At 37.9% G+C, this 25,093-nt stretch overlaps 1 protein-coding gene across 2 annotated transcripts in view; it reads right to left on the bottom strand.

Moving 5' to 3' along the window:
- LOC121674448 (cadherin-12) overlaps window positions 1-25,093 on the bottom strand; it is a 430,502-nt gene that overhangs the window by 111,734 nt on the left and 293,675 nt on the right. For both annotated transcript variants that reach the window (XM_042048820.1, XM_042048821.1), the window contains one exon: window positions 14,070-14,364. In XM_042048820.1, the coding sequence (XP_041904754.1) occupies window positions 14,070-14,364 (295 nt within the window). The remainder of the gene's footprint in view (window positions 1-14,069; window positions 14,365-25,093) is intronic.

Genomic DNA, 25,093 nt, shown 5'->3' with positions numbered 1-25,093 from the left:
GTGAGAGAGTTCTCGTCCCTGGTTCCCCCCTTCGCCGGAGGGAACCCACAATAAAGCTCCCTTCATGCGGAACCAGCCACACGGGCCTTCTCATCTCTCTCTCTGGTCTGGTTTGGCCTAGAGGCTGCCCTGCAGATCTGAGCTGAAACCACAAGCTGATAATCACTAAAGAGCTGACAGCCTCTGCAGGGGCCCCTCTGCCAGCAGCTGAGAGGAAGACACCGGGCCTCGGGAAGGCGATTCCTTTCGGGACCATCTCCCCGGACCGGTCACCTCTTCCTGGGTCGCAGCCTCGGACCCCACCACCAGCTGTAATATTGATGATCTTAGAGGTCTCTTCCAACTTGGTGATTCTGTGGTTCTGTGATTATGTGAAATGAACCATCAGGACATTCCTGCAAGGTAGCTGGTGAGTTAGTGTCCCAAAGTCTCTTGCACTATGCTGCCATAAAATCTGTCCTGTCATCACTGTTACTGTCCCCTTGTGCTAACCAAAGTAAATCGATAAAGATGGCTAAAATATAAAGCATCCAGATTGCAGTAGAGGTATTACTGAACTGCCACAACTTCAACCCTACTGTAAATCAGTAGGATGTGCTGGTGCAGTTCTTATCCCTTATCTTTCCTTTAAATCAGCCATTCAAAGACCTCTTATTGCTGTGCAGTGGCCCAAAGAGAGGATTCCTTCTTTACAACTTGCCAGTTCAATTACTAGCTTCATATGGATTTTGGAATTTAAGGAGCGGATGCCTTGCTACAATCTTTTGATTCAGGTAGACAGTCTGACATCTTGGTGCCTTTCGGGTCATTTAAGTAAGATTTTCTTCAGAAGGAAAAGCTTAGAATTTGCTTTTGCTTATTTCTTACAAAGAAAAGCTGATGTAGGAACTGATTATCCAACATTTTATGTTGCAGCAATTCCTAGTACAGCAGTGTCTGAATCTGGGTTGTGTGAAATAAAAACAGCTGTTTATGTTTGTTCTCTCACTGCCTCTCTCTCCACAAACGTTAAGAGTTCCCCTCCTTATTCCCTCACCAGTATTGCAAACAAAACGATCAAAACCAGTGCTTTAATATATCATAGCAAAGCTATTTTTACTACTCAGCTAGGGTAAGATTTCACCCTCCCTCCACTGTACTAGGAACTGGATGATCTTTGGAAGGCACACAGGATCATCCCCTGTTTGAACAACAAGGCACTATGTCTCACTGAATTATGCTCAGTGATTAATATTGGTTTAGGACTTAAAACCTGTGAAAAAAGGATTCATTCAGAATCACAAAGAAGAATCATGAAAGAATCCCAGGACTATCAAGCATCAGTTGAAAACTGTCTGAAAGGGTTTGGTTCTTGTTCAGGCATAAGGTGATATGGAGTGAAAGCAGCAAGAAAAAGTGGATGGATTTGGAGCTACTGAACCAGAGAAGCAGCAAGTAGGGCTGATAATTTGAGCATCTGTGTCTGTAACACCTCTTGCAAGACCATAAATTGCAAGCTTGAGAACTTGAACCTGCCTTTCAGGCATCTTTCTCATCTGAATTCTCTCAAGGCTGTTGAAAATATTGATTACTGCTGCTTTATCACTAAAAAGACAGCAAAAGTAACGGGGGCTCAGAGGCAAGCAGTGAAAGTGATTGAGAATGAAAAGTTTTCCGCATAACACTTTAAAGATTTAATCTGTCTAATTTAGGGAGGAGACAAAAAGATGTGGCATGATAGAAATGTATTCAGTAGGTAGGATTACACCAAAGCTAAATCATCTGTTCCTACACACCTTTTATCCCTCAGACTAAAAGTCAAAAATGTTAAAAATCAGAAAAGAAAAAGTTTTGTAGGATGACACGATGAATTTAGGCAATGTACAGCCACTAGTCCTAACAAAATGGGGATTAGAAAAATCCGTGCATGCAAACCCAAACAACAATCCTTTTTAAGAGATAGAGAAGCAGTAAATTTTACTTGGATACAACTTAGTCCCAAATAGGCTGTGACATTATAATCTGCCTAAATGTGTGTTTAACCTTCTCCCAGGCTCTAGTTCTGGAAATTTACAGAGACAGGAGGATAGATAGGTTTCTAAGGTGATGTTTCTGCAAAATGGGAATCTTAGCTACATAATTATCTTATGTTTCAGATAAGTTGGGCTACTTCTTTAGATCAAAACAAATGATAAAACTGATGTTTGCTGTATTAACAGCAATAAACACAGATGGAAGATGAAAGACATGATTGAAGACATAATCTCCAGATATAGGCCTCTTGACTGTCATATTAGTGGGCTGTCTGTTAGGATTCATATTATCCTTTACCATTTAGAATATCTATTCCCAAAACACCATGCCAACCTCAGTGGGATGACTAGCAGTCAAAAAAGTATTTCCAGTGAAAACCATCAGTTGCTAACAATGTGTACCAAGATGTGAATGGTCAGCTGAAATTACACCCCTGAGAGTACCAGCAGCAACATTCTCCATCAATCATGGTGCAGAATGGTGTCAGGTAATCCTTGGCTGGAGGTCCTCTTGGCTACTGATTGCTGTTTCCTTTTTCCCTCAAGACTGCTCCATAGGAATACTGATACCTTGAGTGCTTACACATTAACACCCTTAAAGTTTTTTATGAAAGTAAAATAACAGACCTGAGGTTTGTTAACAGAAATAATAGCTGTCTCTTTAGCGGTGTCAACCTAAATCAAGTCCAAGGCAGTATTAAAGGTGTTGATTTCTCTCCAGTAGCTCTTGCAGTGAAAGCTGAACAGGCTGTAAAGATTTTCCTCTTCCTCTGCTGTCATTCTTTACTTTCACACCTGCCTGAAGTCAACTCGCCTTCTATTTCCAGTCTTTGCCTCTCTAATCCTCAATGATCTCACATTTACTGCTGGCTTCTTCACAAAAGGTGTTCAGACATAACTGGCAAGTAAGGATGTCTAGACAGTGAAATTTTACTTTACTATGATATTTCAGATAGTTTTGGATTTTCACTTCATCCTGCATCATTCCAGAAAAAAAGAAAAATGAAATTGCACTCCAGAAAACAATACTGGCACCACTGAGATTTTAGCAAAGAGAACAGCTTCTTTCATTTCCATTGGTCTTCCTCCTACTTAGTTATGACCTGTTTAGCTTGCAGGCTGACTAGCTTGTCTAGAAAGTGTGACAACCTGTCTTGTCATCAACTATGTGGAAGACACATCAGGGAACAGGCAAACCCATCAGGTTCCCAGCTTCAGAGAATACTGCCTTGCCTATGGGTTCCAAGCCAGCCAGAGCTTGGCTTGTCAGGGTGATATAAAGAATGCTCCTTTACTAATACAGAAACCACCTGTGTAATTTTCCAGTTACCACCTAACCTGTGGGATGACTCACTAAGCAGCCATCTGGTTTTTCATAAAAAGTTTTAAGAAAATTACATGTTTGCACCTTTCAGTTGTACAGAAACTTAGCAAAAGTATCTCTTGTGGAAAGGTTTCAATCAGCTCTATCAGGATCCTTGTTGAGCAAAGGCTGGAGGGATGTCAGATTCCTGTTCCCACAAGATCTGTAAAGGTTCATTAGTTAGGAAAAACCTACAGTGTACAGGACAGATATTGGACTGGATTGCCTATCTGTGCTGTTCCTTGTCGCTGTTGTCCCCAGGGACGGCGAGAAATGACATGAATTCAGAACAGAGAAGATGGTTGAAGCTGACCCATTAATGGCAAAAACCCATCTTTTTATAGCATGGTTCGCAAAAGAGAAATTACATGACTGGTCCCTTGGCTAGCCACCCACCACAGTAAGTGGCTGAGCAGTATAACCACCCATTTCAAAATATTATTCTCAGTGAACCAAAACCAATTCCACTCTCTTCTCACAACAGCCCTGCACCTGCAGATAGTTTACAAAACCGTCTTTCCGTTTCTCATGCTTTAGCTGAGAAACAGGGAAACTTCACAAAATGCTTCAGCAGCTGGAAAATTCCTCTGCTCCTGCCTTTTAGCATCCACAGTTCCTTACTATGAACAAGGAGAAATTTTAAGTACCTAGGACTCATTAAATCCAAGGTTGGCAGACAGATACACCTACTAATTGGCTAACATTCCAGTTAAAGATACTCATGTATATGCTGTTCCTCAGTCTGCAGATAATTTTAGACCTCTGGTTTATGTAGATTTTCTTTTCCTAAGGTATTATTTTTATCTGCAGTGTCTTTGCTGTAGACTTTAAGCCTTATGGGATTCTCTAAACAGAGAATAATTTGTCCTTAACAGTATATTTGTGATCAGTGATTTTTCTCTTAGCTCTTGTTAAGCCAGATTCTCATGAATACTTTTCTTATCACTCCAGGCCTTCCTAGGATTACATCTAATTTGCCACATAGAGTTATTTCTGCACACAGAATTAAAGCCTTTAATCATATTTGGTTTAGTGACTCCCATTCGCTTAGTAATCTTGAGACTATTTTGCATTCTGTTTTGCCCTCCTCTAGGGCTGATGATGACTTGATTGATTCAAACAATCCATCAGTGACTGATTTCTTAGACTTCTTAGGTTTCTTAGTACAGAATATCAGCCATGCTTGCTTTTATTATTTTGGTTTACTGCAGAGTAAAATACAAAAACAGGTGACTAGAATACTAGTCATACATATGCACTCACTTTCCATGCAAAATAGCCATTAAAATCCTTTTAAAATTTGGCTTGCTATTATTACCTGCAGTGTTTTTATGAGAAGATGGGTAGAACATGATTACTTGTCATAAATGAAGATCTGCCTTGTGCCAGCAAAAGCTTGCACTTATTTCTTCTCTGAAAAATTATAAATAGAACTGAATGTATAGGAAAAAAATAACTCAGTGGCTGAAAAGCAACTGTAAAGAAAAATTGTATTTGTAGCCACGCAGGCAGTAGTTTGAAAAGCAGCTTTTATAAAACATATTTAATGTTTACAGACACTCAGTAATACTTTTAAAATATGTTTAACGTTTAAAACCACTTGGTGGCCAAAAGAACAGCTCTGACTAAAAAGATATTTAATGTTCAGAGTCATTTTGTGGTAAGAAAAAAGCAACTTCTTGTTAATTTTTATCATTTACAGCTAATCTGTGGCTACTAAAACAACTATCAATACAACATGTTTTATGTTTACAGATATTATGTGCCCGTATAACAACGATTTCTACATTTTTTCAATACTACACTTAAATATGTCAATTTCTTTCCCTCATCAGCTGTGTAATTAACAAAAAAAACAAAACAAAAAAACCCATATAACACATAATCCCAACAACTCTAATGCAATATATCTTGAACCTTAAGATATTTATGTGAACAGCAAGACTGGACCAATAATTACAAAGCTTCTCCTTATATACAAAAAGAACTAATACTCAACACCACTGAAACTACCAACATATCCATTTAGAGCAAACCCAATAGCTTAATTTTAATAATGAAAGCATTTCTTGGCAACCTAAAAGAGGTTAGATTGCATCAAAAGACATGTGTGATAAAATATATTATTTGATTTATGCTACAGAGCTGCAGTAAAGTCAGTGTGTGGATAGAAACATCGTGGTTTTAACTGCTGTGACATGGGTTCTTAGCTTTGCCCACGTACAGTTAAACACAATCACACAGAGAATCACAGAATGGGACAGGCTGGAGGGGACCTCTCTGCTCAAGTAGGGTTATCCTAGAGCATATTGCACAGCATTGTGTCCAGATGATTCTTGAATATCTCCAGTGAGGGAGATTCCAGAACCTCTCTGAGCAATCTGTTCCAGTGCTCGGTCACCTCATGTTCAGGTGGAACTTTCTGAGCATCCCTTTCTGCCTGTTGCCTCTTGTCCTACTACCTGGCCCCTACAAGAAGAGCCTGACTACATCCTCTTTACACACTGCTTACCAACATTAACTAGGTCCCTTCTCTGTCATCTCTTCTGAAGGCTGAACAGGCCGAGCTCCCTCAGCCTTTCCTCATAACACAGATATTCCAGTCCCACAATCCTCTACGTTACCCTCCACTGGAACATCTCCATGTCTCTGTTGTACTGCGGAGCCCAGGACTGGATGCAACACTCCAGCTGTGCATCCCCAGGAAAAGAATCATGCACCTCAATCTGCTGGCAGTGCCCTTCCTAATGCACCCCAGGATACTTTTGGCCTTCTTGGCCACAAGGATACTCTGTTGGCTCATGGAGAGCTTGTTGTCCACCGGGGCTCACAGGTCCTTCTCTGCAGAGCTGCTTTCCAGCAGTCCATCCCCCAGGCTGTGCTGGTGCATGGGGTTATTCTTCCCCTGGTGCCGGACCCTGCACCTGCCTTTGTTGAATCTCAGGCAGTTCTTCTCTGACCATATCTCTGACCTGTTGAGGTCCCTCTGAAGGGCTACACAGCCCTCTGGGGTATTGGCCACTCCTCCCACTCCTCCCAGATTCGTGCCATTAATGAACCTGCTGAGAAGGCATCTGCCCCTTCATCCAAGTCATTGATGAAGAAGTTAAACAATACTGGACCCTGTATTTAATCTTGGTGGACACCACTAATGACAAGGCCTCCAACTAGGACCTGTGCCACTGATTACGACCCTCTGGGATCTGCCATTCAGCCAGCCTTCAATCCACTTCACTGTCCACTCATCTAATTCCCATCTCCTGAGTTTGTCTATGAGGATTTCATGAGACACACTGTCAAAAGCCTTGCTGAAGTTGTTGTAGAAAATATCCACTGTAGGCTTGGATATACGTGAAGTAAGAATCAAATGCTTTAAATGGTTTCAGCACTAATACTGACATTTTGGGACTGTAAAAACAGCCAGCAAAAAACCAGCTATCCAGCATCCTTTTTCAACAGCTTCTCAGCTTTTCTGAGAATTTTGTTGTTCACATGTTTGTATAGTCCTGTCTGTCACAGTTTCATTTTACATAGATTCTCCCACCTGACAGCATTTGTCAAATGTCTTAGTTTTGCTGACTTTATCCAACAGCCAGGGTGTATGAAAGGAAACTCACAGTATGACAATAACCATTATCTTTTAAATAAGAAAGTCTTGATTTTCTGCACTATTTTCTCCCTGCCTTCTGATCTAAATTTTTTTCTGGATCCTCTTCCATAATTGAAGATGCATAGGTTGCCCAGTGATCTATCATAAAGAAACACTTTTGTTTCAAAAGCTTTAACTGCCTACTCGTAATATTCTCTCAGTATCTCAGTGTTGTGTTTTTTTCTTTTTTTTTTTTTTTTTGTTTTATGTTTTGTGCAATGTCCTCATTGCACAAATTTTCCCAATGTGGTAAAAACACTCTTTGAGAAAAGGCTAAGCAGCCCTAACCTGCCCTTCCTTCTGCCCCTTTCTCAAAACTCACTTTTCTATACAGTGGCTATAAAAGTTAGTCTGATGTAGTAGATATTAGTCTGATGTTAGCAGATATATCTTTTCAAAATTAAAACAAAAAGAGAATTGGAAAGACAAGAGCTGTAATTAAAAAAAACAATTCTTAGTGGGAAAACACTGAAATATCAATTTTGGTGAGTAAACTGACATAGCCCCAGGAAAGAGTATGGAAAAAACAGTGATGGGACAAGTTTTCTGAAATGTGGCCTGAATTACTCAGGTCACCAGGTCTGACCCATGTGATGGACAAAATTTGTACACTGTAATAAAGTACCAAATTAGAGGACATAAGGATATGACCCTGTAAGGTCGAATTCAGTACAGTTTTGTGAAGGGAAGTTGCTCTTCACAAAACCTATTAAAACTATTGAGTGCATCCGTGAGTATATACCTCAAGATTACTGGCATAGATTAAAAGTATCTAAATTTCAGAAAAGCTTTCAGCAAGTTCCTAAGCAAAAACTCTTCAAAAAAAAAAAGAAGAAAAAAGGAAGTTTAAGACACCACAGCTTTTCCTAAAATAATCCAAATAAAAAGAGATCTAAAACAGTAGGAATGAATTGCTTGTCTTTACATGAGAGAGGGGTTGCCACTGGCATCTCTCTTGGATCTGAACTCATAGGTTGCCAGTAAAAGAGAATATGTGAACAGGTGACAGTTTGACAAAATGAAAGCTTTACTGCAAAGTGCTGCAGGGGAATCTTAACATAGCATGAAACTGAGAATATGGAACTTCACACGGAGGAACACAAAGAGGCATGGGAAAAAGTAACTTATCAGTATTTCCACATAGGTGGGTTGTAGCTCCATTGCCTATTAATTCTTGATCTTGGGATCACTGTGGAAAATCCCCCAAAATTTTAATCTCTATGATCAACAGCAGACAAAAAACCAAAAATGATCAATGGGAGTAATTCAACAAGGAAAATTGGATAAAAATAAAGCATATTCAAGATGTTTGTGTCTTGAATATGACATCCAACTCCCATCATTTTCTTTAACGACTTGATAACACCAGAGAAAAACATGGAGATCAGGCTGGAGCTGGAGGGGTTGCAGACATTGGCTGCAGACAGATTATGCTGTCAGTTATCTGTCCATGAGCATGCATAATGCCATTCAAAAGTATTTCTGGTCTCAATGGATTCCCAAAGATCTTCTGCAGCAGCCTGGGTAAGCTTTTGGAAGCCCTTAAAAATATATCGCCAACAGCTAGGAATCTATATGAAAGGAAGGACCATTCAGCATTTGCTCCAATGCCTTATAGCCTCTCCTTCCCCAGCCTCTGCTCACTGTAAGCTTCAGGCTAAACTCAGGCACACAGTGCTAAGCTGAGCCAAGCCAGAGTGCAGGTTATTACCTACCCCTTCATCAGGTTAGTTTTCTACATATTGTAATTCTTGCACATGAAACTACATAGATGGATATATTAAACATATGTTCCATTTGTGGAGATATATATATGCTCCATTGTCAATGTTCAAATATAAGCCAATGTTTAAATAAAAGTCAATTAAGTATTCTCTTCAGAAGGAAAGCTGCTAGAAAATTTATAGAGACTATTTTCACACTGATGGTACCATGGGAAGCAAATCTATAACACTCTTCAGGTAGCTGCTTTGCACCACTGAGGAACACAGTAAAAATAACCTAATATCAACTTTCTATTGTCATTGACCATTTTAGTCTGCCACGGTGATCTGGAGTTTGTGGAGTCCCCCCTAATCAATAAAGAGTTAATGTAGTGGACAAGTATGAAATGAATTTGCATAGCAAAGAACATATGGCATCTATATATTAAGGAACTGATGGGTTTAGTACAGCCCTAGCTGGTCTATGTATAAGCATACAAAAACCTTAGAAAACAATTAGGACAAAAGACGTTATAAATTTGGTGTTAAAATCAACATATTCAGTGAAAGAAATGCTTATGAAAGCAAATGCTTTTCTGTGTACATTTTTATGTAGAAATATATAAAAACATATAATAAGATCTTTCCTTGAATGTGTGCTTAATGCTGCTATGTCCCCATTCTCAGTCATCTGGACTGATAGCTTTAATAAGGGGATAACCTTGGTTTAAACTCAGCTATATTTGCGTGCTTATGTCAACTATATTGCAATAGAAGCTGGCACAGCTGCCAGAAGCAACAACACAGTTGATTAAACTATACTTAAGGAGAACATATTTTGCTAATACAAACTTACAAATGGGGATATTAGGGCACCCTTTTCAGTTCTCATAGATAAATCCCCATTTCTGGTTCGTTCTACATTTTGGAAGTTATATCAAGAAAATATTTTCAAATAAAGATATTGATAAAACCAATCCAATATCAGAAAAATAATTAAAAAAAAAATAAAACCAAAAAACCCATCAACATTGGGAGTCCAGCCCTTAAGCTTTTATAAGTCTCTTACTAGGCATAAGATAACAGCATAGCAATCTCTGTTCTTAAAATATTAGCTCTGCATTGTAATCTGACTCCATCTGCTGAGTTTTTTCTGCAGGGAATTTCAAATCATTGTACTTTGAAAAATAAATTCTTCACCATAAAGCATTCCTCACCCCCGTTTATTATGTGAGCAATAAAATGTCAACTTTGGAGGTACTGGTATCCTTCCACAACATTGAGGAAGCTGTGCCCACTTTGAAACTCTCAGAAACATTGGAAGTCACAGATGGGTACTGCAGCCTGCATGTCACAGCAGTAACAAAAGGGGCTTCCAAGAGAAGATATTTCTTCTTTATGTCTGTGACTGACTTTCCTCTCCATCATACAAGAGCAGATTACAGTGCATGTATGGAAGGAGCAAGGCTGGCTGGCCATTCAAACGTTGGCATGAAACAGGTTTGCATCCTAGCTTGTAGTGGCTAAACATCGTTCTAACATTTTTTCTTAAGAGTATATGAAGGAATTTGTTTCCTGGTAAGGAAGGCACAGCTAAATAAAAATAGCAGCCCTAAATCTATCTCTTCAGAAAAAAACCAACAAGATATTCAGTACCACTATCTTTTTTAATGAGAGGTATTGATTAAAAGGAAAAACAAACCAATGCTAGAGTGCAGAAACTGTAGAAGAAAATTTAATCTGCCCTTAACTTAAATTTGAAGGAAAAAAGTAAATTTCCACCTACAATATGCATGGAAAGTAGCACAAGTTCTAAGAAACTACCATGAAAAACTTGGCTATGACATGTATATCTAAGTAATATCTCTGCAGAAAATCAGATCTTGAGGACGCTATGAATTTTCTTTTTTTTTTTTTGCACTTTTTCCAGTAAAAAATCACCAAGGATCAGTTGATATACAACTTTATCGTAACACTGTAACTGCAACTCTGAACCCAGACATGAATGCTATGGCATTATTTCTGCCATTCCAGATTCAGCAACAACAATTAGTAGGAAGTCCAGAGACATTACAAAATTGAGAACCATGTAGCCATGAAAATTTCTGAAAGTACCAATATATATCCCAATAACCTTGGGATAAAGTATCAAACTGAGTAAATCTTTGCATGCAAATGTCATGTAACAATAAAAGACTGCAAGTCACTGGTCACAAAAGCTTGTCCGGCTCACATAAGAGACTAGTAAGTGTGAAAAAAGTAATGTTTCAGTGCGTTTCACACAACAAAAATATGTGCATGAGTGCAGTTTATAATCATTACAGTTGTAAAACTATAGTAAGTAAAATTTAGAACATTTGGTAATTAAAAAGTGGCAACTGGAAATGAAAATGTAAAAAAAAAAGAAAAACAGATGAGAGGAAGAGTTTATCTGGGGTTTTTCCCTAAGCCAAGACAACCATATGCTGCACCAGCTGAAAAATCAAAGTGATTTTCAATGTCAGCCTCAGGCATTGGTAGGCCTAAGCATCTCTATAGGTGCAACTAAATGGTACTGATGATAGAAAGGAGTAGTTTTAGATCCTCTGAGAAATCTTGGCTTGCATAAGGAAGGAAAAACATAGATAAGAGAGAACAAGAGAGCGGCAAGATCTACATCAGAGAAGGCACAACCTCCTGACACAGAGGACAAGGCATTTCTGGATATTTTTGCTGCAAGACAACCTAACAGCAAAAATTGTTATCTGCTTTAGTAACCACTAATTGAAGTTTAGGCCTCCATTAAGGAAACTCTTTCCTTGCCTTGCATTTTCTGATCAATTTTCATCCATCTTTTATTTTTTTCAGAGGAAAATAGCAACTCTTATTGATGCCATGATAATTTTTGTCTTTTCTTTTATACCCCTGTTATACCTTTTTACAATTTCTGTATTCTTAGTGCTTTTTGCCTACATTCTTGGACTTGTTTGTTCAGCTAAGAGACTAAACATTTTAGAAGCTTCATAGCTAGGGATCAGTGTGCCCCAGACCCCAAAGTCCTCTCCAGAACACATTCTGTAAACTAAGATAGAACCATCCAGGGGAAGGTTCCTTGGGGAGGGGGTTTCACTCGAGTCTCTCACTGGGGAATCTTTGATAGATATGCTAATTAATAAAACCTATAATGTTACACCCGATCTTTTTGGGAGTGGGCATTGCGGTGTGCATTTTGGTGCATTCGACCTGGACATGTGCACCTAAGGACCCTTAAAATAAATACCAAGGTAAAATCCCTTTTCCCCCTCTAAATGTGTTTGAGTCTTGATTTTAAGACCAGGAAAAGGCATCATTATGAATAAATCTTCTAGATAGAGTGAATGTGACTGAATAAAGAAAAGACCAAGAAGATCCATTTTTGCCATGGTATCTACTACTTTTTTTCTAAAGGAGAATAAATTGAAAAGCATTTCTTTTAAATGCTGTATGCATGACACAACATGCTCTGTTGTTATCTCATTTAGTCATGCAACTCCTTATCCATGTAAAAGCAACAATGTATGACACACCTTGAAGAGTGTTTCATATGAAGTAAAAGCTCTGTTAGCATTTAATCTTCTGCTGCACACACATATTTAAGGAAATAACAAAGGAAGATGGGAGAGAGCAACAGAGTAAGAGAATAAATGCAGGCACTGTATTCTGCTATACAAACAGCATCACTCATTTTCATTTCTTCTTTCTGATCAGGTTTTAAAAGCAATTTCACAACCAACCATACATTCACTGGTGAGAAATTTTATTCTGAATTTGCCACAGACACAGGTGTCAAAATATAACAAATGGTTTTTATCTCTAAATAATACAACTCTAAGTAATATTATTATGCATCTCATTAGGGGAAACAACAGACCACATATATTGTGAATCTACAGACAAACCCCTGTGGGTGACTATAGTGAGTTGTTCTCTACACTTCTATAAGATCAACATGATCATCTCTACATGTTTACTCACATCAAATTTTATCATATTCTATCACATTCTGCTACTCCTTATCACAAAATTTTAAATACTACCTCATTAATTCTATGTAGCAACTTGCGTGGATAGCCAGTCACCTCCCAGACTGACTTTAAAAACATCAACATCTGAGGTGCATAGCTGGAGGAGAATAGTATCCCTCTGCCACTTCAAACTCAGAAAACTTCCAAAACTGTTAATAGCTACCGGGAGTATTAAATGACTGGTACTGGCTTGTGAAGTACTGGGAAAAGACAGTTTAGGAGAGAGAAGGGCAATAAGCTGGAACTAGCACTGGGAAGTTAAAGGACTCCCAGCCCAGAACAAATTAATTTCTGGTGCCTGCAGGGAAACCCAAAATGCCATCTGGCAGCAGGACGCAAGCAGTGCGCTTATGTTACAAACACACTGCTCAGGACCACTGCAGAATCAGCCATCAGGAAGAGACCCAAGGGGCCCATTTAGCATATTCTCCAGCTCCAAAGCAGGATCGATGCTCTTTATGTCATTCCTGGCAAATATCTACTATGTTGTGAAAATTCTTCAAGCAAAAACCTATTCCACTGCTTCAGTATCCTTATTGCAGTCCACCTTTCTCTGAAAAGAAAATTACTCTGTCCCCTGTACACTAGGTTTTTGAAAACTTACCATGTCCCCAGGCAATCTCCTTTTTTTTTTAAATTTTAATGTAAGAGTCTGATGCACTAAAGGTTTTCTTGGACATTAAGTTTCTGATAACTTAAGCCACTCCTGCAGACTCTCATTCTTGCATTGTGACCAAGGCAAGGGCAATAGTTACTTTGAGCATGCACAGTATAGCAGGACTTGAATAAAGAATTGCCCCCTAATGCATAATTAGGAGATCAGGCAAGTGCTGGAGGAGTTTAAGGGCCACAAAGACAAAACCAGTTAAATGGCAAGATGCTTTACAGCAAACAGGCAATCTAATTTTGTACAGCAAACAGCAAATGTAAACTAGGAAGAGAGGGGAATGCACCACATCAAGTGACATAACAGGTTTGGTGCTACAGAGAACCTTATTCGCATATCTTCCTTGAATATCTTTTTTTTTTAACTCTTGCTACTGTCAGAAACTTAACATCACAGACATTCATATTGCAGGAGAACAAGTCTCTAAATAAGCAAACAAAGCTAAAACAAAACTGTAATCTGTGTATATCTAGGCACAGAGTATTAGAAACATTTCTAACAGCAAGCTTTAAAAGTTGTTTTTTCATTTCTTCCTTCTCTTTCTTTCCTTTTTCTTTTCTTGCAAGAAAAGTACATTGAAACAATTAAGTAATATGCAATTAGTTATCAAGCATTTACAGCTTCTTACTCACCCACTGGAGACATTTCTGGGACACTGGCAACATAAGGCCCATCCAGAAACTTTGGCTCATTATCATTAATGTCCTGCACTTTGATGATGAATTCTGATTCGGGCTCTAGTGGTTTCTTGGTGTCAACATCCACAGCCTGGGCCCGGAGTGTGTAGAAAGGTTTTTCTTCTCTATCCAGGCTCCTTATGGCATGAATGTCTCCTGTGGTCTCATCAATGGTAAAAACCGTGCCAGCACCATCTCCTGAAAGGGTATATTTAACAGTGCCGACTCCCTTGTCCAAGTCAGAATGAAGCTTGAGAAGAAAAGAAAAACAAAGGGGAGGACAAAAACATTAATGGTTTTTTCTAGGCTAGATGACAAATATTATTTTAATTTTTTTTTTCTGCAATAAAAAACATTGAAGGAACCAAATTCCTAAGTCCTTAACTGCCTCTAAGTGCCTGGAAAAAATGTGGATAGTATGTTATGTAAGACTTTTACCCTTATCTAGTAAAGCACAGAGAGCAGTTCAGCAACTAAAACTGCAATGAAGCAGGGCTTCACATTTGTTATAAAATGACATTTAAGACCAAGGATGTAAAATCACCCATAACCACATCAAACAAATGTGAGATGACATGAGAGTGTCAAAAGCTTTCACAGGCATTTGGCTTTCAGAGAAGTAGAAGGGAAATATCTAATTTTTATTTCACGAGCAAGAGCTTGATGGCATCTAAAACTCAAATTCATACTTGGTTTAAAAAAAGAAAATATACACCTCGTGATTACAGTAAATGCTAAACAGAACTAAAAGTACTGCCTTTTACACAAATATTTGATCACTTGCTTTTGCTTTTCTGAGATAATCACACTGCAGACTGAAAATCTAGGAGTTTCTTGCTCATTTTGAAAGAGTACAGAACTCAATATTTTCTGCCTTAAATACCAGTATACACATTTTTCAGGCTATTACTCTTATGAATCTCTAGTTATAATTAAAAACAAAACAAAACAAAACAAACTTGAATTCAACTTCTTGGATGTTTTTGTCCCTGTAATCAGTGTCTGTCCTACAATAAATTTAATTATTTTAAATGCAGGAATTTTTTTAATCTGAATACTGTATAATGAGCTTCTTTCTCAGATGCCTTCACTTGCTCTGTACTCATCCTTTAAATGCATCTGAAAGCTCTGAAAAGATACTCAAGGTTACATCACCGATGTTGAAATAGTTTTTAAAATATTCTTCCACTTTTCCCATCTAATGAGGACTAAAAAGATCCCTATAATGGACACCGGTCGGAATGGAGATTTCAAGAGTGAATTCTCTTAAGCTGAATTGTAAAGCGATTATGGATATAGGCTTTATTTACATGATGTACTGCCCAAGGTGAAACACAATGGAGGAAACATGGGACATGAAAGGAGATTATGTAGAAAATGAATTACCGAGGAACTAAATGGTTTTGGTAATGGGGCAAGAAGCTAAGCTACAGAGAAGGAGGTAAAGGCAATTACTAACATTTATAGCTATCGACTTGAAATTGAAAATAGGTCCTTGTGACTGTGGAAGAGGTCATGGTTTGTGGCACAGAGCGAACATGAACATAGACTTCTTTGTCTACTTTTTCATCTCATCATTCTTGCTCAGTGAATATACTAAATTCTGATCTTTCATCTAGCTGTCCCCCACATGAATTTTAAATTATCTCTCTAGTCCAAACCAAAGCATTTTGCTTCTGAGGTATTAAATATTTTCTTGCTTACACAATGAAAACATATTGCAGTCTGAGATAATTAATGTATATTTCTTCCTCATCATTTTAATTTAAGTGGCTCAAAATTTCCTGCTCAGTAAAAACTTGGTAATTTTTCTTCCATTATCATTTAGAGGCTTACAGACACACATTGAGAGAAAAAAAACCCAAAACTTATGATGAGAAACCTTGAAGAAAAAAATGTTAGAACTTTTTAGAGGAAACCAGACAATATTTTTTGTAGTGTCCCTATATTAAATAAAATTTGTTTGGGCTTCATTGTGAAGACTATCTTGATGCATACTCCTGGAAGTAAGAATATCACGGAGCAAAAGAATGCAGTTACAAAGCAGGAGTTTGTAAACAGGGAAGCATGACAAGATTACTCCCATCTCCTGTCATCGGATTTGGCACTAAAGCTGAGATGGTTGAGTGTATTTCTGATTGCCAGCTGTAGGTTTTATGTTCAACTTGAAACAAATCAGGCTGCATTGCATGTCTTATCTGAGCCCTTGGATTATACTAGAGAGAAACAATTATAGTTGCTTTTCCTAGCTGGAGAAAAAGCAGGAAAAGCAAGGGCTCCCAAGACAAAGGAAGACTGAAATACAAAGACTAGGCTAAACATAGCTTTTTTTTCCCAAATGTATTGGAGAATAAAAGCTTTATAACTTGCAGGATTAGCAATTCTACAGTTACAGATGTGTTCACTGGGCTTCACAAGTATCACTCAGCTTGTATCACCTAGGAACCATTCCACCTATTCAAGCAGAGCTCCATTGCTCTGCATTAGCTGGGATGTGTCCCATTGTATTTATTCACTAAATCATGCTAATCTGCTGATTTTGATACAGGCTTCCTTAGATACCATTACTGGACAATGTGCAAATGCATGCTTATCTGTAACCCACGCTGAGCTATGCAATTTGTGGGGCAATTCAACATTACACAGTGTCTAGTTACTGTAGGGGAATAGCTGATTGATTTAATTTAAAATTAAATAAATTATCCGACAATAAAAGGAGTGCAAAACTTAGATTCAGATACGATGAGCAAGAAGCTAGTATTAGGTGTACTAACACAACACTAGGAAATAATCCTGACTTTCAATGCCTTAAATTTTCCAGAAAGCAGTTTAGGCTAAAGAATAAGTGCTTGCTACTGTGTCTTGATTTATGTGCTACAAGCTGTATTGCACTGGAAGAAAAAACATTTATTTTTTTGTGCTGAAAAACATACAGAAGGTATGTGAAAGACTACTTTTTCTGACACTGTGTCCACAGCAACTTTGATTTTTATCCCATTTCTCCTTCTTGCTTGCACTTATTTTCTAATTCTTGGTCTTCCACTATTTCAGCAAAATTTGAGGGCAAAAGAACAAGTGCTCAGATCTTACCTACTTCCCTCCCCACAATGTGTTTCCCTTCCAGAATCACATGAATTTACTGCAACAAGGTTGTACAAATTATGGTATTCACACAGGTTGTCTTAATTTTATGTTTTCCCAATAAATCCTGAGTATCAAAAATGTAGCAAAGGCTTGTAAATCTGAGGGACTTGTTTCTACCTTTGCTGAAATCCACACTTTTATTCTCATTATGTAAGTGTCAGAGACTGAAATATTGTAATTTATGACTTAAACATTTTCTTGAAGGACTTTTAATATTGTATTACAAAAGCTGCAGAGAAGACTACTGCACCCTGAATGGGGCCCTGACTATGGCCTGACACTGCTCACTGATGAAGAGAAGATAAAGTAACAACTCAGGGCTGGGGACATTCACTGAGCACAGGCTTAACACCTCCAGGATGAGGACCACAGCCCCAGGGCTATCAGCTGCCAGGCTCGCACAGACCCTCGCACCAAGGCGTGGAGGGAGGAGAGGCTCTGGGTATCTGGGAAAAGCCTGTGGGCAGAGGTGCCGTGACTGCCCATCCTCCACTGTGCAGAGGAGCCCAGCTGAGGGGTCCTCACCAGGGGGGAGGAAGCTTATCCACAGCAGAAGGGGGTGACATGGCCCATCACAGGCGCCCCCCGCCAAGGGGTCCCCAGACCCTGCACCAGAGCACCAGAGATGATGCAACAGACCCTCAGTGTTGCAAGGGACAGTGTCAAGCTGGCTCCTGCAAGGGAGACACATGGGCGTTCCCACCTGGCCCACAGCGTGTATTAATCCATGGAAGTCTGCACTCTTCGGCGTGTGGCGGCGTGTGGTGTGGCAGCATGTAGCGGCGTGGCCACAGCGGCGACGGGGGACCCTCACCACCAGCAGGCCGGATGGAGGGGAGCAACGAGACGTCATTGGGACCCTCGGATGGGTGATGTGCTTCCACTTAACCCCTGTCACCTCTCCCTGTTCCCCCACCCCCACCCACACTTCTTTTTTCTATTTCTTTCCCTCTTTCTTTTCTCTTCCCTTCTCTTTGCCTCTTTTACTATCAAATAAAATACATCCATTTTTTGGCATCAACATCTAACCTCGTTTGGTTTTAGTCTCGTTTCTGGGAATATTTTGAACTTTCTAAGCTCTTTCTGGTTTATGCACAGAGATTTAGAGTGCTTTGCTTTTCTGGATTTAAACCGGATCATAACAGTAAGTAACACTGTTTAGTGTCAGACCTTTGGGCAAATCTGCCCCAACTGTAAAACTAATAATTTCTTGCATCAAAATTTGTTAGTGCAGAAAATCTTGAATATTTTTCTGCAATGGCAGAAAAAGATTCCATAATTCTTGCTAATGTGTACAAACAATAACACATATGGCAAAGGAAATGACTGATTAAAAAAAATAAAGTATGAATAATAAGATGGAGACTATTGTGAAATACATTGCAGAAATCTATGCAGAAATTATGGCTGTGTTTTTGAATCATATCCAGTACCAGATGCCAGACTGATCAGTCCACAAGTCCATGTGACCTAGCAATCTGCTTCAGCCTGTAACAAGCTGAAAGCTAGTTCGCTTCAGAGAGGATAAAAATTTGGTAACAACCCACTACTAGCACATCTGGGAGAAATTATTTGTTCAATTCTTCTGACAGTTATGTCCCATTCCTAACAAGAAATACGATTGCCTGTATTTTAGCAGTAAATTAAGATCTTTCTGCTTAAATAACTCCTTGTTATCAGGTCTGTGTCACTTCAGGAATTCATACACCTGCACAAATAATTTCAAACTACATGAAAGACCAGGAAATGCATTAGGTAATGTACCTCAAGAATGGCTCTATACACCTTGGTAAATTGAACATTGCAGGAGTAGCTGTTCCTCAGTATCCTATGGTGCTGATTTTCCCTTCAGTATCCTATTCATCTGATCCTCAACTGTTAACCATCTCTTTCCTCAAATACTTCAATGACTTTTATTAATACAATCATTTCAAAACTCAAATATGTAAATTCACATACACAGGTAAAGAAACTGGAAGCAAAAGAAACTTAACAAATTGCAAGGCAGTCTACTTTAAAATGAAGCAATCACTATATCCCAACAAATCATGCTAGAACAAGGGCTATGACATCTGCCAGGATTGCTGTGATCTTAATTTCACAGCGATACAGACATTGAAAAGTTGTTGTATGGGTTGACAACTTCCCTTTCTGCATTTCCCATCCTCATAAAAAGAAAAAAACAAAAAAGGTAGAGAATGGAGTAAAAAAGTTTTAAATTTCAAGGAATGCTTAACATCCCTAAATTGATATATTCACCCTATGATGCACTCTGAGATTCTAGGTCTTATTCCACTGCCAATTCCACAGGCTGAAAAAAAAAAAATCAGTCCAACTTATTTGTTACTAGTAAATCAATTTAAATGCTATGTTGCAGTGCATATCTGGACTGAAAAAAAATGGTAAATGTTCCAGGCTATTAATCATTCCTTGCCTGTACAACAGTATTAGTTATCAGTCCCACATCTGTAACTTTACATCATTTTTCTTTATGCAATGTATTTTTAGGACTTTGTTCCATTATTTCCTCTTCCTGCACCTACTCCCAGCTATCACCATTCATCCTGTAGCCACCAGCTCCTCCCCCTGCCCTTTCTTGGGTAAGATGTGCAATGAAAACTGTTTGAGAAACCAGAACATCCATTCAACTCCAGTATTACCTAACACTGCAAACATGGAATGATGTCCTGAACTGAGGAAAGGGAAAAAGGCCATTTTTGTGCAGTTAACATAGATGAAAGCAGACCTATTTTGACAGATCTCTACTGCAAAAGGCTGTGTTGGAACAGGGATACCCACTACAAGAGAGGAGGGTGTAAATGAGCCTGAACTTTATATTTGGAAGACTGCCCTTTTAAAATATAATTATTCTACTCATATTTTCTCTTGCCAACAACTCCATGGTCTACACAGATTGCATAGTTTCTTTTAAAAACTGATAATTAGAATCTAATGTACTGCTTTTACACAAATGTATTTATTCCTCCCCTCTAAAAAGGCATAAACCCTGAAAATTTTCCTAAGTTTAAAAAGGTTGTGGGGGTGTCAGAGACTTTAATTCAGGACTTGGAGAAATAAAAAAATAAACAGTCTAATTGTTGCTAATAAAACCCAATAAAACAGTTTTTCATTCTTTCCCTCTCCTTCACACACACACAGGGGACATTTAGGGACGAGGTAAAATCTGCTCACAACACGGTCAGTGAAAATGTTTCCTGATCCTAGAAATTTCGATTACCTAGGGCATCTTCTAAATAATAAGTTAATATGCATTAGGCAGGCAAGACAGCAGACTAGAGCTTGTGTTGAGAAGAGTTAGGACACTACTACAAATGGGTCAGATGAACACTAATAGTATATGGAAACAAGGAACAACTAAAATCACACAATCAGAGAATCCTTTAGGTTAAAAAAGACCTTTAAGATAGCTGAGTCCAACTGCAAAATTATGAGGTAAAAGAAAGGTGAACAAAAGTAGAAAAGAATGTTTTTTTTAAAGGTCATTTGGAAAAGAAGGTTTAGTTTCCTTTCAAAGCTGAAAACTATTTGTAATAGAAAGAGGTGTCTTTGCCCTAGCTTTGTACAGGGCTTTTATAAGAGACTCCCATCTGTAATTAGGCTTTCTGAGTACTATGAGAATTTCAAACAATAATTACAAACATTAGTTAAAGGATGTGCATGTGTGTGTATATATATATATATATATACAAAAAAATTTAAAAATATTATTTGAATTAGAAAGCTGTGCCTATATTATCATGATTAATTTTCTTCGGGTTGTATTTCTATGTCTTCTCTTTTTATGTTTAGTAAAATATCTGCTTCCAAAAATTGGCATTCTTCTGACTACTTTTTATAAAAATAGTAATAGACAATGTGGTTCTGCATTTTGAAGTATCCTTCTGTTCAAATTAGATTACAATACAATCTCATTCAAAAGGAATTATGTAAAAAAGAATTTCTACTCTTTTTCTAATGATTCTTGTTTCACAAATAAAGCTGAGCTTTATTTAAATTAAAACACTTATTATCCAATTAAATAAAACATTATCTCCTTCTGACATGGGGATTTAGTCTAAGCACACTAAGTCAGAACAGACTTTTCTGATAATGAGTGTGGTTGTCAGGCAGTAAGATGATGGCAAATGAGTCATTAGAAAGGAATAAAAACACTACCTGACTTCATCAGTTCAGATAAATCTTCATCTCTACCAACATCATGCACTTGAGGGGTAAAGGATTGTTATTTTTCTAATTCTTCTCTACATTACTTCTTTTGTTGCATTATGTGGAATTTAATAAAAATACTTATAAAATCACAGGGAAAAAAACCCAACAGTCCCTTCATGGAATGCCATATACATAAAAAATACTGGCCAATGAAAAAAGTTATGCACTAATAAAACATTGAAATACTAAAAAATTCTCAATAATGTCTTAATATAATTTAATTATACAAGTAATTATTCATGTAAGTTACAAGTTGCATAGATTTCTGACGATTATTTCTGCATCAGCATTTTAACTGGAGCTGACGCATATAGAAACTCTGTGTTCTGGTCCTCCCTCTTCAACTCTAATGCAAGAATCAATATTAGAAGTAATTTTTTAAAATTAGATTATTCTTACTGATCTCATATAACTCCATGTTACAATGTGTTGTGTACATATGTTGGTAGGTTTAAGTTCACAGTTATGTTGAAAATCATTTGAGAAAAGTGTTCTGCAGAATGGTGACAGCTGATGTGAACATCAATTTGATGAGGTCTCTGGGTATAACCATTGTCAAGTAACAACATAATCACAGATTCCAACAACAAATTCCAGTATTGGCTATTAGACAGCAACAGGAGACAAAATTTGAGGAAATTTGTCAACTTCCAATTTCCTCTTTATCCAGTGCAATTTTATATATCCTGCCAAAGAAATATGAGCTACAATGGAGTGTGCAGCTGCTGCTGACAGGTCAGTGGAAAAGGATTTTACCATATCATTAAATTTTTATAATTTTAGAATTTTTCAAAGTATTTAACAGGAACCGAGCAGGGGATTGAATCTGAAACCCTCACAATCCAAAACCCTTAATGCATCAGATGGGAAAAGTGAGGTCGTGCCATGTATCCTCATACATAGATATAGCCTTTTCTTTTCACTACTATGCACCCGAAATCTGTGGCAAATAATCTTCTGGGTTGAAGGAGCCTGTGGAAGACATCATCTGTTACTAATGAATGCATTTGAATTGGCACCAGTAGGACTGGTTTGATCTACACCTGTGAAAACACTGGTATTCCCTCTGTACCCTTGCCTGGCTGGAGTCCCTGTGGTTAAGTCAGAGCATAATGTTGATGTCCAAAACACAGAAATGAGGGAAGGGGATTTGCCACAAACAGGGCTCTGGGGAAAAAAATCATCCCAGCTTTAGGCAGGAGATATCTGTATTCCTCTTCAAGACAATACTTATTTACTGATTCTGAAAAATAATGAGGAAAAGACAGCATTACAATCAAATTCTAACTCTTGTTATTTAATTGTGCAAGATCAGCAAAATGTTCAATAGGATTGTTGTAATCAATTAAAATGGTAAGTATGAAGGGGTGGTGATCTTTTGAGGTAGTGTATGTGATTGCAGTATTATCTTTTTGAAAGAGGAATCACTGTAAGAATATCAAACAGAGCTGCATCTCTCTTGATAATACATACTGTCAGTAATACATTTTTTTGCACTGTGTTCCCTGCTGTATCTCTCTACAACACATATAAAAGATCAGTGCATGAAAATATGAATTAGGCTGCATGAATAAATATAATAAAAATAAACACTGGAGACTTAGGAAGTGTTTATGTGAAATTTGTTACATCAAAACCAAAATTTCTAAGACACCTTTTAGAGGAGGGTTTATAATTTCTAATGATGATCTACTTGTATTTATGAAGATAGTCTCTCTGAAGATCACCAGATAACCACTGCTCAGAAAGTTGAGAACAAGCAGGAACTTTATATTGCAAAGTGTCACTGAAATTAAGCTGTTGGGAAGGTTAGAAATTTTAGTCTAGAATGAGCTGTTTGTGCTTGTGAAATGACAAAATCTTTTTTCTTTCTAGGGTGTGTGAATGTGATACATTTTCTGTAGAATTATAATCTATAGATCTCTTAAGCTACAAGGTATAAAATCCTGGTTAGTAACTTAGACTTTTCTACACAGAAAATACCATTATCAGAGGACACATGCTTGATTCCTCATCTCACCTAATAATTATGACATTATGGACTTGTTTTTAATTTGATATCTAATGTACCATGGACGCTATAGCCAGTCAGTTGCATGACATATTTTCTCTCACAGGAGTTTCCCTACTGATGCCAGTAGGAATACCTTGTGTGATAGGGAAGAAAGAGTGGGGTGTGCCATTCATTTTTTGAAGTGACAGACAAAAAGACAGCTGCCTGTTGACAACTTCCGTGCTCCTGGAAGAGATCTTGACTCTGAGCAGCTTCTCACTCCTTTCCTTGGTGGTATTCACTTCTCCACCCTAAACATCTGGAGCTAATTGAATTCCCCTGAAATTCCTTATATCATACTGTCCCATCTAGTTAGAGGAATTGAATAGCTGGCTTTTATAAGCCTGGTTCTTTTGAAATTAGTTATGGAAAACTCAAATTTCCTGCTGGAGTTGCTCTTCTGAGGAGGGAGCAACCTGTATGAAGGACAGTAGCTGTGAGGCAACATGCATTTCCACACCACAGCTGCAACTAGGAGAAGAAATACATCTCCAATTATGCAGTCATAAATATCTAAAGGCAAAGTAGTCATGAAATAGTTATCTCCTGCTGTTCATCAGAAAACCCTACTTAGGGGTTAGCTGACCACCACAGTCACATGCATGTGACCACACACACAAAGTTAATCCCAAGCCTGACTCTGGCTCCCTGACTCAGCTATGCAAAATATCCAGAGATAGTTTCTCTGTAAAGCGAAGGGCTCAGTATCGTTCCTAGAAGTGTACCCTAATTAAGATTCCCTAAACTAGGTTTACTCTACTTCAGGAACTCATGTATCTATGACACGCAGAGGCATGAAAGGACAGATTATTATACAGGGTCCCTTTGCATTACCCATTAGTCAAAATAAGATGAAAATTTTCTGTCAAAGACAGTAATAATAATAATATCGACAACAACACTGATAAATACACAGCTTTTAAGTACTTCAAACAGGCACTCTGTCACAATCCAAAAGTGACAGGTTCTTGTCATTAGAACATAAGAAGAAAATTAGAGCTGTAGCAAACACATCCCTAGAAGTGTGTGACGGAAGAATATCAGTTTAAATCCATTGCATTTGGAAAGGTAAAAGATTATAAACTGATTATAAAAGCTTGTGCCTAATTTTATACTGATTGGAACCTTTTTTAGCAAATACATCTTCTGCTAATTTCTGACTTGTATCAGTGTGCTCTTCAACTCCAGCTTGAACTTGGGAGGGTTTAGAGTAAAAGCCTACTAAATTCTGCTGGTGCTGATGAAGCTTTCTTCATTTTTATCCTTCCCTTAATACATTTTTCTTTGGTTTCTTTTTTCAAATATTTTTCTATATTGACTGCATAGAAAATAAATATAAAACTCCCTTCCTCATATATTTAAATTTAACGTTAAGTTAAAAACAAAAAATTTGTTCCATAAATCACACTTTCTGTAAAGCTCTGTCAGTTAACCTGTCTCTTTTTGTTTGATAATGATATACTAGAACATGTTGGGATTGACAGAGTAGAAAGACTTTACCTCAACCTGTCTATCATTGTGACAAGGCATACTATCATAAACTGTTTGACCA

The sequence above is a fragment of the Corvus kubaryi genome, unplaced genomic scaffold (assembly GCF_017639235.1).
Source record: "Corvus kubaryi isolate FWS band 111438036 unplaced genomic scaffold, C.kubaryi_AGA036_p1.0 68, whole genome shotgun sequence".
Lineage (NCBI taxonomy): Eukaryota > Metazoa > Chordata > Aves > Passeriformes > Corvidae > Corvus > Corvus kubaryi.
The sequence above is the reverse complement of the archived record's forward strand: the minus strand, read 5'-3'. Positions and strand labels throughout refer to the sequence as shown.